Raw genomic sequence first — 15,766 nt, 5'->3', positions numbered from 1 at the left:
GGAGTGCGGAAGTCAGAGACAGGATCAAGTGAAGGCATATATGACGGTTTAGAAAATAGTTTCTTCAAAAGTTCGCAGCGATGGTTGCTATTATATGTCAATTATAGGCAGCATAATTTTGTATGAAAATAAATGTAACGTTTCCGTGTTTCATTCTGCCAACGCACCAAGACCACCCCTGAAATTTGGGTGGTCCACTCCTAAAAATTTGAAATTTGAGTTGCCCCACGTTTGGAGCCCAGCTGGGGCACCCCTAATATGAACTTGGCCCACCGCTGAAATTTGGGTGGCCCACTCCCAAAAATTTGAAAGCTCAGTTGACACATGTTCGGAACCGAGCTAGGACACCCTCAAAATGGGCTTGGCCCACCCCTGTAACTTGGGTGGCCCACTCCCGAAAACTTGAAAACTCAGTTGACCCATGTTCGGAACCGAGCTGGGACACCCCCAAAATGGGCTTGGCCCATCCCTGAAACTTGGGTGGCCCACTCCCGAAAACTTGAAAACTCAGTTGACCCACATTCGGAACCGAGCTGGGACACCCCCAAAATGGGCCTGGCCCACCCCTGAAATTTGGGTGGCCCACTCACAAAAACTTGAAAACTAATTTGACCCACATTAGGAACTGAGCTGGGACACCCCCAAAATGGGCCTGGCCCACCCCTAAAATTTGGGTGGCCCACTCACGAAAACTCAGTTGACCCACATTCGGAACCGAGCTGGGACACCCCCAAAATGGGCCTGGCTCACCCCTGAAATTTGGGTGGCCCACTCACAAAAACATGAAAACTCAGTTGACCCACGTTAGCAACCGATCTGGGACACCCCCAAAATGGGCCTGGCCCACCCCTGAAATTTGGGTGGCCCACTCACGAAAACCTGAAAACTCAGTTGACCCACGTTCGGAACCGAGCTGGGACACCCCCAAAATGGGCCTGGCCCACCCCTGAAACTTGGGTGGACCACTCCCAAAAACTTGAAAACTCAGTTGACCCACGTCAACTGAGCCAACCAAACTGCAATGCGCGACACCGCGCCCTGGTGTCGGTGTGTGGGCTCAGAGGGCAAAAAACTGCCCGTTTGATTTGAACGACCGTGCTATCCGCCCTCAGCGACAGGCGTTACCGAAAGCGGTCTTTGCGCTACAGACAATCATGAGTTAGCTTAAAATTGCAACTGCCCCGCCGCGGTGGCTCTGTGGTTACGGGAGCTCGGCTGCTGACCCGAAAGACGCGGGTTCGATCCCGGCTGCGGCGGCTGAATTTCGATGAAGGTGAAATTCTAGAGGCGGGTGTACTCTGCGATGTCAGTGCACGTTGAAGAATCCCAGGTGGTCGAAATTTCCGGAGTCCTTCACTACGGCGTCCCTCATAGCCAGAGTCGCTTCGGGACGTTAAACCCCAATAAACCAAACCAAATCTTTTCTTCTATGAAAAGAGCAAATACATTATGGTGAGAAAAAAACCCGAGAAATCAGAATATTTGCTACGAAGCCATAATTATAGCCCATTAAAAATTAGCCAAAGTGAGGAATAAAATACTCCAAAGCAATATTCCAATGATATATGTTGCTAAGAACCTGAAGAACACGAAAGAAATTTAGCAACGAGTGGATGGGAAGTATAGACTTAACCTACGCCCTTAAAGAAACCCAGGTGGGCGAATATATTGTAGAACCCTAAAGTACAGGGATCATTAGCCCAAGTGTTAATTTGCGGTATCAAACTCCATTAATTATCATGAAGCTGAGCTTTACTCCCGTGAGTTCTCAGGTGGTCGAGATATGAAGACAAAGGCAAATATTTTTTCTATTCCTGCCGCCTGATGCACATAGTGGTGAATCTGGAGCGCCGGGCAGCACACAGGCATGTGATTAATCAAAATTAAGCAGAAAATATGAAATTTAATCAGAATTAATCAGAAATTAAGAAAATTAATCAGAATTGATCAGAAAACCACACGATACGACAGCGCCACCTGCGCTGACAAGAACCGCGCTCAAAGGTGGAAAATTCCCAGGTATACTGTTCTCCGGGGCATGGCGACAGCGTGCTGCGCAGTCGTAGTCACGGACAGTACACGTGTGCATCGCTGTCTGGAAGAGATCGGCTTCTGCCATCCGGTCTGTCACCAGAAGCTTTCCTTTGTGCGTCTTGAGCGCACGTTCGCCGCCGACCGTCCTGGTAGAAAACCGAGCCAGGCGCTGCGTGCAGTTCGTCATCCGGTCCCACGCTGGCCGACTCACGCCACCGGCGCTGCTCTGGGCTCCCATTGGCTGCCGAGCTGCCTCGACGTGTTGCTGCCCCAGCCGGGGAGCCAATGGGTGGGTTGCAGACAAGCGCAAATAAAGAACCCATGACGCTGGCGCTGAAATCAGACCTTTGCTTCTTTTATATCATGAGATTGAATATTTTAGGGCTACAGATCGTAAATTATGGCTTTATGGCATTATGGCGAACCGGCATGGCCTCCGCGGAGGTAGGATTATTCGAGTTTTTAGGGATAGGCGCGCGCCGGTTGACTATTATGGAACTAAGATCACACTATGAACGACGACATATAACTGGACATATAGTTCACGCGAGCGGCAAGTTTTTTTGAACACTATATCGTACCTGGTTTGTGGCATTGGATATATCGTGGTACCACCCCGCGTGGTCCAAGCAGTAACGCAGAACGTGCTCTACGTTGTACGTGGACTGAACCCGGCCACCCGTACCTCAGCGCATGTCATGACAGGTGGCGTCGCGAAACCCGCTGCCTGCTCTGCGCAGGCATACAACCTCTGTTCGCCAAGCTGCCAGCTATGCTGCTGCTATGAGTGTACGTCTTCGAGCGCCACTGATGCTGAGGAGAGCAGCGCTCAACGACGGAAAATCCCCAGAAGGACAATTCTAGCGTCCATGCATAGCAACACTCATACGAAGTGTGCGAGGCGATTGCTTTCTGAGATCGCATTCTGCCATCCGGTCTGTCACCAGACACTTTCCGTCGCGCGTCTTGCGCACATGCACTCGTCGCCGACTGCGTTGGACAAACACCGAGTCACGTGAGCAGCCCAGGCTGCCGTCCGCTCTGACGGTTGTCGACTCGCTCTACCTTTTTTTCCACTGCGCTCCCATTGGCTGCCGCGCACTGTCCACGTGTTGCTGCCCGAGCCGAAGCACCAATCAGAGGCTCCCGACTCGAAGACAATGAAGTGTAGAGGTAGCGAGAAGATATTGGAGAGTCTGCGGTAGTCGCAGCACAGCAGGCGTATGCCGGACAACCTCCTCACCCGGCCACTGCGCATGCGCTGCAGGCATCCGGCTGGTATGCTATACGTCCACGCGAGTATGTCGTCGCTGCGTTTGCGTATGCTAGAACTCTCAACTGACAGAATACTGCTTACGGTACGAAAATCTGTTGAGTAAAAAAAAAAACATTCGTGAAGAAAATCAGTTTCAACTTCGCTTCAGCTATTCTAAGGTCAGATTAAATTTTTAACCCGGTCCTTCCTCGGCCAGCAACTGTATAATTGAAGTAAGACTAGTGGTGATTTAATTTAGAGACATTGATTACGCCCAGAAGTAGACTTCTGCCGGGGTTGGGGTATTAGCGAAGCCGGTGCGCAGTTCGTAGCGGAACCCAAAATTTGACAACAGGGGAGCTTAGAGTAGAAGTATAACGACTTCTTAGGTGCATTACTTACACTTCGTCTCAAAGCTAGAGAACTCGAGAGTGCCGGATCGAATCTGCAAGGCGTAGCCCAACAACGCGTTGTATCCTCTTTGGGCTGACTCAAAAGTTATAAGCCTCGACGGCTTCCAGCGTACAAGAGCGGGATGCCACGGAAGTCACCCTTGGGCCGAGCGCAGCGCAGAAACGCATGTTTGGTTGGTGGATGCCCAGAGTAAGAGCGCGGGCACAGCGAGTAGGCGACCAGACGCCAAACTGAACAATTCACTTTTTAGTCAAAATGTTCGAATAATGAAATGCGTGCTGACCCCCCATTTAGCAGGTCCGCCTTTTCCCGGAACCGCTGAAAGATGACGTGGATGGAGGCCTTGGCTGGGGCTTTGAGAGAGACAAAGAATGCAGGAGGGTACTATTAGAATTTTTACTGTCTTTGCAACGCGCATGGCTGAACTATTTGCAGACGCGATAGTGGCCAGCTCATAGCATTTGAAGAGTTTAAAGACAGTTTGGGGCCTCTGGATGTAATGGATAGGATGGGCTACAGAATGGCAACCGTTCGCGCCGATATGATACCGTCTACACCGACGAGAGCTGCGATATGCTCGCATAAATTATAACGGAGCGCCTGCCTGCTACATCAACATGCCGTGCTACATGCCGTTTCGTTGGCTTGCGATTTTGTTCTGGTTGGGGCAGATGACGCCTTCACGTACAACGGTGTCACGAGACGCTCACCGTCGCACTCCCCCTGTCGTCCTGCGTGCGCACTAGGCACCGACATTGGCGAGATATCCGAGTCGCCGGAGACGCGTCATCGTCCTCCCTCCCATCAGGCCACGTTGCCCGACTCACCGTCGCGGCCTTTCTTTTGTTCCCAGGAAAGTCTGAACATGATGCGGCCCATACCGACGCACCAGGGGATCGCAACCAGAAGGACGCTCACCGCACAAACCGGCCGACAAGGCGCAGACATTGTGTATTCAATGTCCTAAAGGTAAGCACTGTGTGGAAAGTTTATTCTCGAAAATGAACATCTCGACGAGCGATCCTTCTTGGGGTGACTTGCTATCTTAACTCCACGGCCAGGGTTAGACTCTGCACGGGGCTCTTATACGCATAGAATCCAGTCACCGCACTAGTAAAACCTAGACTGCCGTGTTCCTGCGATGAAAGTTTTGCCCGCTGGGATTCTCGGGGCTTCATTCCTACTGAACAAGGAAGTCGGTATGGGATAGTAAAGTTTTTTTCTTACTTCGGTGGGAGATTACTCAGGTTGAGCAGTAGCTTAATGTAGGATGGTTGATGTATTTTTTTTTTCGAAAAATGGATGCAGCCCGAAAAAAAAGGAGACAGACACGGTAAAAGACACACGTACGACACACAGGCCGTACCCCTCAGTACAGCCGAAAAAATACCTTAGCGCAATATTTGCCGCATAACAGGCGGAGGAGAAGCGCCCATGATTGACCAGATATACGCAGAGACACTCGACTGCAGGAGCACATCTCCGCCCTGAGGGTAGGGTTGAAGTCGTGGTGTGTACTCGAGACTGATGTAATCAGGCGTTTGTATATTGTATATTTCTGTTGGCTTACGTGCTTAAACCGCGAGCTAGTCGGGAAGGCGGGCACTTGACACCATTTCTTGCTTAGGAATTTAATCGCCATACGGAAGCAAGTGGCGCAAATGAGCAAATCCTGTAATACGCATGGTAGGCAATGGCTTCGCTGGGGCACAGTCAGAGCAGCGGACAGTGGCTCCTCCCAGCTCGTCCTGATTCCTCTTTATTGAATTGATTGGCAAAACATGCAGGCTCCGCATTGCGTGGCGCTCACTGCGCAAGCTGTATTGCGATGGAAACGGCAATACGACCCCCTTCACCGTTTCGACCCTAAGTGCGGTCTCCCAATGCCATGTGGCCTGCACAGGGACAACGGTGCTTTCGTTGATTGGAGTGATTTGAATGTGGCGTATATTAACTACTGCATAAAAACCGCAAAATCTTGAATCAAGCATGTCCAACATACTATATTCACAAATACCTCATGTTCGCGACTCCTCTGGTAGTCCTCGCTGAAATAAATGGACTCCCATTGCCTTCTGACTCAGAAAGGACTGCCTGTGTTTATATCCTGAACGGTTGGTTCTCGTCTCCAATGGGTTTTCACCCAATAATTATATTGCCCGAGTCACTTCCGGCAACAGGGGACGGCAAAAGGATGACCGTGTCCGGACTGGATTGACGCCATCCTGACAAGAATATGAGTGGCGCTATGCTCGTGCTGCTCCTCGAAACACCGACAAGCCGATGTTATCAACACACAAAGACAGCGCAAACTTCACAAAGGACGCAGAAAGGGTAGACGAGGCACGGGCGCTGAGTCACAACTGAAATTCTATTGCTCTGACACATCGGTAAATATACAAAAGGCATCAGAAACAACGAGAAGGATAAGACATGAAACACAATCGCAGCAGGAAACGAGCAGGGAATCATGAATGCCGAGCTGTCTCAAGGGAACGAAATTCCTTATCCAGAACGGCTATGGATGGGGTGCTGACACAGCGGTCTTTTAGGCTTGCGATTTTTTTGGATTCAATTATCTCTCGCGTGACTTGGTCACTCCACCTGCTCAGCACGCCCGTGTCACTCCAGTGAGGAGTGCATTTACAGTCGCGGCAATGAACGCCCAGATGGCCCGAGATTCGTGTGTTGTTTTTGATGCCTTGTGTATATTTACCGATGTGTCAGAGCAATAAAATTTGAGTTGTTAGTCAGCGCCCGTGCCTCGTCTACCATTTCTGCTTCCTTTGTGAAGTTTGCGCTGTTTTCGTGTCATGGAAAACCAACTAGCTCGTGATGTGTTCTTCAAGTTATCAACACATCAACGGTACACCGACAAGCACGGCTTGGCAGTCCGAGACAACCTGAAAAGGAGCCGACGTGATCCCCAGTTCTCAAATTTGAGGCGCCAGGGACAGACACAGGGAACTTCACACTTATCTCACTTGCGCCGGCGCTTTGGATGCTGGGAGCGAAAATATTAGGCACTCGACTGTCATGGTTGCTTGCACAGCATGGTTTCTCTGACACCACCCAAACTGGCTTCTATCGATCTCTGACCATTGAAGGCCGGCTGGCTGATTTGGTGTCATATTCCTCGTCTTTAACTTGCACCGGCAGTGTTCATGCCATTCTTTTCACAGACGTCGAAAAAGCATACGACCGCATCAGCCATGCAGAAATCTTGAACTCTATTGACCTAAAGCTCGATTTGCTTCCGCTGGCACCCAGATTTGCAAAATATTCTTCGAAGGCAGAACAAATACCGTGAGCACCAACTGCGACACCGCGGGGCCATTTGCTTTTTTTGCCGTGTGCCTCAGGGATCGGTGTTGCCATCGATGTTAGTCCACATGCTTTTTATCCTTCGTGCTCGGCGCCCGCAAGATTTACCCTGTTTGACAAAAGTATTAAGACAATGAGGCTTATTTCTTACATAAGTAGCGGAGAACTTATGGCACCCCTTAAGCTTTAAGTCTGTGTAGGACAAGATGTGCTGCCCTCACCTTTCCAGACCTTTTGGTCTTCAGGAGTGCTGTAAGGGCTCGGCTCCACCCAAGGCAGAGAGGAAACCCCATTGCCTACTTACTTTTGGCTAACACAGTACTTGATAGGTTTTTGGTGCGCGCTGATGTCATCGACATGCGGATAATTTTACGCAACCTGTCGTTAACTCAAGCGGCTGCACTTTCATCAGCTCATTATACCACGATCTAAGCCTCATCAGTCGGCCTGCACCTATCGGGGAGTAGAAAAATCTACGCAGAGCACTTATGACTGCTTACGTGCTTTGAAGGCAAAATCAGTAATTTTTTAATTTACATTCTTCTTCCTTTCTAATGACACACGTACTCATTTGCACACAGTCGTAAGGAAACGCATACACGAGGTTCGCCTCCATTCGCCGCAAAGCAACGCGGTTTCCTGGCCTATGGGTTGCGTGCTCGCCTCGCAATTTGGAGGCCCTCAGTTTATTTCCGCGAATGTTCGGAGCAATTTGTTTCTTTGCTGATGACATAATTGGGGGTTTTGTCGACCACTTTTCCTGGACGCCGATAACGACGCCGGCTTTCGTCGCTAATTGGCCATATAAACCTATCGCCTTAAAACGCCCACGCCCGATACTAACCACTCGGCACTTTGCAAACTGGCCGCCTCTTCAGCTGGTTGAGAACCCATTCGAAGAAAGCCCGGCGGTTAATATTCTGCTGTCGACAAGGGCGTCCGCAGAATTTTTTGCAGGGGGGGGCCCCATTGGTTGTTGGCGCCGGAGGGGGGGGGGGGGGGGGGGCATGTTCGTAGCAAAAGGCACTATTTGCGGAGTAAATTTATTTATTTATATATAAATAAAAAATAAGTGAAATACACACATGAAAGAAAAATTACAAACAGCAAATTAAAGCGTGGCTAGGAGAGATACATTGGAGTTTATTAACGAAGAAACAATTAAAATTAATAAAAATGCAAAAAGATACTGTCACTTCGTGGAGAAGAGTGCTCAGTCTTGCTGCATACGGGTTCTCGACTCACCCGGATTGATGACCAGCACACAGCACAATATGTTCTCAAACACGCAACTACAGTCACTCAGTCAGTATTCCATGAACAGCAACTGTAGGCGCCTCGGATTTTTCTGGGCGAATTGCGTGATTACACGGGTGATAAATTCATTTCTGTGCTTCATTACACGTTCTCGGTGCACACTCATCACACACATTGATTGGAAAAACGGTTGAACGCGTAAGTTGAAAACAAAAGATGACTATATATACAACGAAAACTTGTTTACAAGATAAATGCACGCTCGCAACTTCATACACCTCGCTCCATCTTGCTCGCGCATCCGCACAGTCGAGCGACCGCACACACACTGCTCGCCGCTCGTCGTTTTCTCGTCCGCTGTCTTGGTTGTTCTCAGCTTCGTTGACAACCGGCTAATAAAAACACCGAAGCAGGAACAGAGGCGCGCGCACGTGCAAGGGCTTACTAGCCGCTATATCCCCGAATGCGCACTTTGGGGGTGAAAGGAACGCCGCGCGACTTCCGAGGGGAAGGGATACTCGCCACTCCGGTCGGAAAATTTGTTTTTGTGTTTTTTATGGGGGTCAGAGCCCCTAAACGACTCAGGCTATGAGGGACGGAGTAGTACAGAGTTCCGGATAATGTCGACCACCTGGGTCTCTTTACCATGCACTGACATCGCACGGTACATGGGCGCTATTGTGATTTGAGGCCCAGCCAGAGGTGACAGGCGAGCCAGGCAGGCGCCATCGGGCTGCGTTGACCAAAGGCGCTGGTTTTCGGAGAAGACGCAAGGAACGCTGGTGTGGGGGCGCCTCTGGAGACTGCGTCGCCGTGAACAAAAGCAACTGCTAATCCCCTTTGCCGAAGATTCTGAAAGCGGCGCCTCTACCGAACTGCGCTCTCCCGTGGATCGCAGGAGACAGTGAGAGGCGGCGGCGCCAACTCATCGCCCGCTTGGCCCTGAACAGCCCGACAAAGCGGGGGTGGACACGGCTGATTTGTCCTTCCCTCCGTGTCGCTATCTCTCTAGAGATCAAAGAAACAGACACCCATCTCAAGACGGCTCGAAACACATGCTCGCCGGTGCCGCTCCTTCAGCGGATCTAACGATGGCGTGGTTTGAAAACGGGCGAACGGCGCGCGCCCGGACGCGGCATTTCGCAGATGTGACCCAAAGCGTGGAAGCGGGGCTGCTTTTACCCTTTTGGCTGAACGCACCACCGCCCCTGGCGTGCGGCCATCACTCACGGTTCGAGTGAGTGATTTTCCAGGGGGGTGCAGCCGCCCCCCCTTGCCCCCCCCCTCCGGACGCCCATGGCTGTCGACGATCCGCCACAGATAACCATGGCTGCTTCGCTTCCGCGGGCTATAAAACAGGCCGCCTAGACATTGAAGGCTGGTGGAGCCCGCGCCTACGTCGCGTTGCGCTTAGCGACTGATGTTTTACAAGTACAGCTCGTCCATCAAGCCCATTTTCAGCGCCTTACCAGGGTATTGTCTGGAAGCCTTCAATCGAGAAGGCATGTGAATGATCGCTAGACTTCCAAGGATTATCCCGTTAGTGTCTTTTGAAGGGAATACGCTGCTGGCTACGTTGGTCGAATTAGTACCCCAGCTTTGCGAAGATCACAGACTGAACGCAAGCCTTGTCATTCGATGTGTATGCTCGTGGGTTATGATCCGTCTGGCGCCTTGCTATTGCCACCTTAACGAGTTATACTTTCGTGGTAATTTGTGCAGCCGGGTGACCAAAAAGCCAACAACGACCTACTTCGCCAACTTTCACCTCATACTCCATCACCTCTTCGTAGACGGATTGTTGAATAAGATACCCAGGTCCCCTCGCGCTCAATTGCCCGCCGCGGTGGCTCAGTGGTTATGGTGCTCGGCTGCTGACCCGAAAGACGCGGGTTCGATCCCGGCCGCGGCGGTTGAATTTCTTTGGAGGAGAAATTCTAGAGGCCCGTGTACTGTGCGATGTCAGTTGACGTTAAAGAACCCCAGGTGGTCGAAATTTCCGGAGCCCTCCACTACGGCGTCTGCCATAGCCTTAGCCGCTTCGGGACGTTAAACCCCATAAACCAAACCAAACCTCGCGCTCAATTATTCTCTCTGCCGACGCGAACATTGGCTACTGAAGTAAGAACCACTATCTGCAGACACAGACAATCTGTCTTTGACCAGACGTCCTGCTCTGAGGCCATGCGACTTCCTGTGTGAAAGTGGTCGAAGCCGTAGATGGAAGCCCCCACAGCTTTACTACTCCTAGCTGTCATCGTGATTCGAACCGATGCCCTCCGAGTCATTCGCCTCTTTATCGGTTGTGCCCGGTAGGGCGCCCCTAATGCAGGAAGGATGTGCGGCAATCCTGTGCCGGTGTCTGTTCTCCAGCGGCTGCCCATGTGTATACGAGGGGCAGGCAGCAGTGCACGTATCGTGTGCATCGCCCATGCAGCAAGATGTTTAGCTGTGCCTAGGCCTTTAAAAGGACAGATGGCATGCATAAGTTGAAGACGAATCAGGAACGCGCGGAGGTGCGCTTCCATGCATGGCAACGCCGGCCAAGGGCACAGCGGTGCCCAGTTACTCTCCTGATTGCAGGGAAGATGTTCTAGTATTGTCCAAAATAAAGTTTGCACTCTCTCACGCCACAGCTCATGTGGAGAGGGGCGAGCAGGGGAGTGCAATATGCCGGTATCGATTTCCTATACCGCCAAAGCAATAAATGATGTGCTTTATAGACTTCAAAAGGTCTTCAAACGCACGCACGCACGCACGCACCCACGCACGCACGCACCCACGCACGCACGCACGCGGGCATTTTGAAGCATTAAGAAGCTGTTAATCTGGAAGCAAGAAGGAGGGCAACCCAAGACGCAAGATCTGGTTTCTCCCCGATTATGTTTGTTTGCACCCACCTTTGTTTGCACTTTTTGTATCTTTGTACGTTATATATGCTTCTCGCGTGCCATGGCAGGCACTCATTCATGGCAAGCTTGAATATGCATTCGATACTACTTGAGGGTTTTGAAGTATTCTTCGCGATTTCTCCGCTGAGGCGCGGGAAAGGACCAAAGCGGCTGTTAGGGCAGAGAGGATATGGCTTGATTGCGGTTATTTACGTTGATAGAATATACACAGTGCAGTTTCCTAAAAACGGGAGTTGACGCAAGTGTGTCCGAGCGGGGCAGCATCTCCAACCAGAATCTGAATACAGTACGTTTTCCTCGCCAATGAAAACAAGGGCGAAGGAAGGTCCCAAAGCGTCCTTTTTTAACGGCTCTCCATGCGATAGGAGGGTGTGCGCTGCGTCTCCTCTCATATTGCCGACACGGCCGCCCGGAGCCCAGCCTCATGGCGTAGCTAACTTTCCGCTCTCGGTGATGGTGGTCACTTGGCTTCCGCGGTAACTGGAGGCGTTGGTGATTGCAGACTGCTAAACATCCGGACCTGACTTGTTCTGCACTCCAGACCGACGTTGACGATCGCTTGCCGCTCAACCCTTCAGTGGTCTATGTGAACTCCCTCTCATTTTTTTTTTTTCCTATTCATCGCCTGCTTGCTGCCGGTCTGCACATGTGTACATGGCGGGGTCTATGTCTGATATGTGCGATATGCTTGTGATATTCTATGTATGATATGGTTTGCCTGTTCGGAGAACTGTACGCTATCGGCGAATGCAAAATTATGCAAATAATTTAGTCGATATCAGCATGCAAACTTTGGATTTGGCTCTTTTCAATGTGACTCGCTCGATTTAACCCGGTTTTCTTCAAAATACCTTATTTCTACAGTAGTAATTCAAGCTCTGTTTATAAAAATATTGCGTAAAAATGAATATGCTGTCAATTCAGCTGAATAACAAGTCATAACAATTCATTGCGTGCAATAAAGAGATAAATTAGAAATTAGAAAGGAAAATCGTTTCCCACGACGAACGAGTACAACCCAGCACTCGCGTGTGTCTTCTCCTACTGGTCGCGTTAGTTGGCCGTCAAATGTGTTTCTTAGCGAATTTAGACGGGTACTGTTGGACCCCCGTTATAGGGGACAGGTCCAGCTATTTTTGGGCGCGAAAGATGCCCATAAAGAAGGCGTCTTGGTGACGACGCGCAAAGCCCTACCGGAGCCGTCGGACCGCCCCCGCCTTCCTGACGGGGACGCGCGCCCCGCCGCGAGTGGCGCGCTCGTCGCGCCGGAGTTAGATGCCCAGGCGGGATCACACAGTACACGGGACTCTAGAATTTCGCCTCCATCAAAATTCGGCCGCCGTGGCCAGGATCGAACCCGCGTCTTTCGGGTCAGCAGCCGAGCGCCGTAACCACTCAGCCACCGCGGCGGGGCAGTTGCAATTTTAAGCTAACTTATGATTGTCTGTAGCGCAGAGACCGCTTTTGGTAACGACTGTCGCTGAGGGCCAATACCACGGTCGTTCAAATCAAACGGGCACTTTTGAAGCGAAAAGCTTCACTAGGCAAGTCAACACCGCGCTTCGCTTGAGCCGGAGCCCAGATTTGCCACCTCTGCGCATGCGCGAAACCGAGTGATGTCACGCACGGCGCAGGTGGCCGCAGCCATCGCCGCCGACACGTCACTACTTAAAAAAAAAATGAACTGCGTCGAGGTGTCGAATCGAAACAGGGCTTCCGGCATTTGAAGCGCAGACGCTACCACTCCGCCAAGAAAGCTTCTTTTTTTTCATGGTATTTTATTTCTTTATTGCCTTCAAAGGCGGGGGAATACAGTGCATTACAACATATGTGACTATTTACATGGCTAGAGCACTCCTCACTTCCAGCGACCATTCCAACTTCGTCAGTTGGGATAGATTCTGGAAAAGGGATACAATTTCTTCGTCAAAGCCCAAATTAGACAGAACGGTACAGTGGGGGCGGGAAGAGCATCGATTTCAAATCCCTGCAGATTTTTGCGTGAAACAGAATATAAATGCTCATTTGAAAACCGAACTGGTAAAAAACGCGCGGAGGCATACACTTCCTGCATGAAGCCTAGTAAACGGGGGCGTTCATTAAAATTGGAAGAAACTACTAAGTTCGAAAGTAGAGTCATGAAGTTAACCTGCAAGAATGCTCTAATAATCGGATGGGAAAATCACGAAAAAAGAAGAAACGGGCAACCAACTGTCTCACATACAGGGGCTCGAGGCCCAGTCCTCCTGCACAAACAGGCCTGAAAAGGTTATTATGCTGCATGTGCTGAAATTTGGAAGACCAAATAAACGTCGCAAATATACGATGAAAACGCTGTATCCAATGCCTGGCGCAGTGAAGGACCTGAAGTACGTAATAAATCCTTGTTGCCAGAAAGGTGTTGCAAGCCTGGGCTCGACGAAAAATTGAAAGCCGATGCGGTACAAACGTCTGAGCATAACGCTCAACAGCCGGAACTCGCTCTCTCCATTAATGCGCACTTGATTTGCAGGCATGAAGTGGAATACCAAGATATTTAGGAGGCACACAAGACCATTCTATTCCAACATACACTGCCGGGGTTTGCCCCATGAACCAAACCATAGGCCAGAACTTTTGCAGCGATTCATTTGAGCACCAGAAACGATGCCAAATCTATCTATCGTGGACAACACATCATCGATGCTGGGCTTGTCAATGCAGAAAAATGCAAGGTCATCAGCATATGCTAGCAATTTTTTACTTCATTACGCAAAACAGGGAACCCATGGATGTTACTATAACGCAAAACACTCTAACAAAGCGGTTCCAGGTAAAGAGCAAAAAGCAGAGGAGACATCGGACAGCCTTGCTTCACGGAAGAGCGGATTTGCACAGGGTTCGAGAGCTGGCCATTAACGATTAATCGCGTTGAACAGTTGCTCTAGCAAAGTTGTACCCCCTTAAGTACAGTTGAACCCACGTTTGCTCGCTCTAGAAGTAAAAACAGTAATGAATGGCGAACGCGGTCAAATGCTTTCGCAAGATCGATCTGAAGCAGAGCAAGTTGCTCATGACAGCTGGAGGATTATTCATGAATTGTACGCGCAGGGTGAACATTACTTTGAATGGAGCGGCCTCTCAGACCACACGTCTGGTGAGATCCAATGAGTACCGACATTGCGAACTGCAGGCGATTTGACAAGACTTTAGCGGTTGGTTGGTTTATGGGGTTTAACGTCCCAAAGCGACTAAGGCTATGAGAGACGCCGTAGTGGAGGCTCCGGAAATTTCGACCACCTGAGTATCTTTAACGTGCACTGACATCGCTTTAGCAGAAATTTTGTAATCCACATTTGCCAACGTAATGGGCCTGTATAACCTTCTACGGAGCGCAGTTTTCCTTCATCAGTAGTTTTCGGAATCAGCACTGTGTGGCTTTTTGTAAAAGACTGAGGAAGTGCTCCTATATCGAGCCACACCGTGAAGACCCGCAGCAGGACAGGAGTGAGAATAGATTTAGAAGCCTTGTAAAATTCGCCTGAAATTCCGTCAGGAGAAGGTGTTTTTGAGACAGGAAACTTATCAATTGCATGTTCCACCTCTTCCTGCGTCAAAGAGCCGCCGATAACAGAACAATCGTCTTCTGATAAAGGGCTCACTAAGGTGCTGAAACGCGCCAAAATTTCCGAATTATCCGCATCAGGTGAAGCACTAAACATGTCTGTGTAATAATCCACAAATACGGTCATCACCTCATTTGTACTGAACACTAGTTTGCCATTGGACAACATCCCCGAAATAAACTTTGCAGTCGCATGACGGCGCTCATCAAGCAAAGCCTGTCGTGTCGGGTGCTCGATCGCGCTTGGCCCGAGATCGAACACGGGCGCCCCTGTACCGTTCTGCATCAAATCTTTGTAACTCACTTTTGATACTAGCAAATTCATCCGTATATAAACCAGGTATACAGATTGTATACCTGTATATTGTATACCTGTGTATACCTGTATATTGTATACCTGTATACAATATTGTATACCTTGTATACCTGTATCTGTATACTTGTATACCTGTACCTGTATACCTGTGTATTGGATTGTATACCTGTACCTGATTGTATACAGATTGTATATAATTCATACAGATTGTATAAATTTTTCCTGAGTGTCTGCTCCTGATGTTTCCTGTAAAAGGACCTCACGGAACCAATTTATATAGCTGTAGCACGTACTCCTGCTTAAACATTTCCCAAGCGGCGAACAACGGCATCTTGCTCGAGAAACAGGATTCCATTTGCGAGCGGACACGAATGACAAATTCTTAATCATTAATTACTGAGGAGTTCAGCTTCCTAAGCGCCCATTTCGGCCTGAATTATGAACAAACACTGCCTCCTAGGCGAGCAACCACAGAGTAAAAAAATTTCCACCCTTAAAGGTGTAGCGCTCGTGGCTGCACCCTTTCCACACCATCATTTTTTCTTATTTTTTTTTTGGAAAAGGGTGCGCTGAGAACGTTAGCACCTTTAATGCACCCATGGACCCTTCAAGGCTGCACGGGTGCAAGGGTGTTGTAGCCCCTGCGGGTG

General features: G+C 49.9%; 1 protein-coding gene across 4 annotated transcripts in view; it reads left to right on the top strand.

The window, feature by feature from the left end:
• The first annotated feature begins 3,230 nt into the window (after nt 1-3,230).
• The window catches only part of LOC149354286 (uncharacterized), a 59,642-nt gene continuing 47,106 nt past the window's right edge, over nt 3,231-15,766 (top strand). For 2 of the 4 annotated variants that reach the window (XR_016291270.1, XM_089583265.1), the window contains exons 1-2: nt 3,247-3,333; nt 4,557-4,672. Coding sequence is in view for 2 of the 4 variants with exons in the window: in XM_089583265.1 (XP_089439391.1) it covers nt 3,258-3,333; nt 4,557-4,672 (192 nt within the window). In the remaining 2 variants the exon portion in view is untranslated. Of the gene's footprint in view, nt 3,393-4,556; nt 4,673-15,766 lie in introns of all 4 variants that reach the window. The other 2 variants (XM_089583266.1, XR_016291271.1) reach the window with 2 other exon arrangements.

Source organism: Amblyomma mixtum, chromosome 3 (genome assembly GCF_055824585.1).
Source record: "Amblyomma mixtum isolate Tamu chromosome 3, ASM5582458v1, whole genome shotgun sequence".
Classification (NCBI taxonomy): domain Eukaryota; kingdom Metazoa; phylum Arthropoda; class Arachnida; order Ixodida; family Ixodidae; genus Amblyomma; species Amblyomma mixtum.
This window is presented reverse-complemented; position numbering and strand designations above follow the sequence as displayed.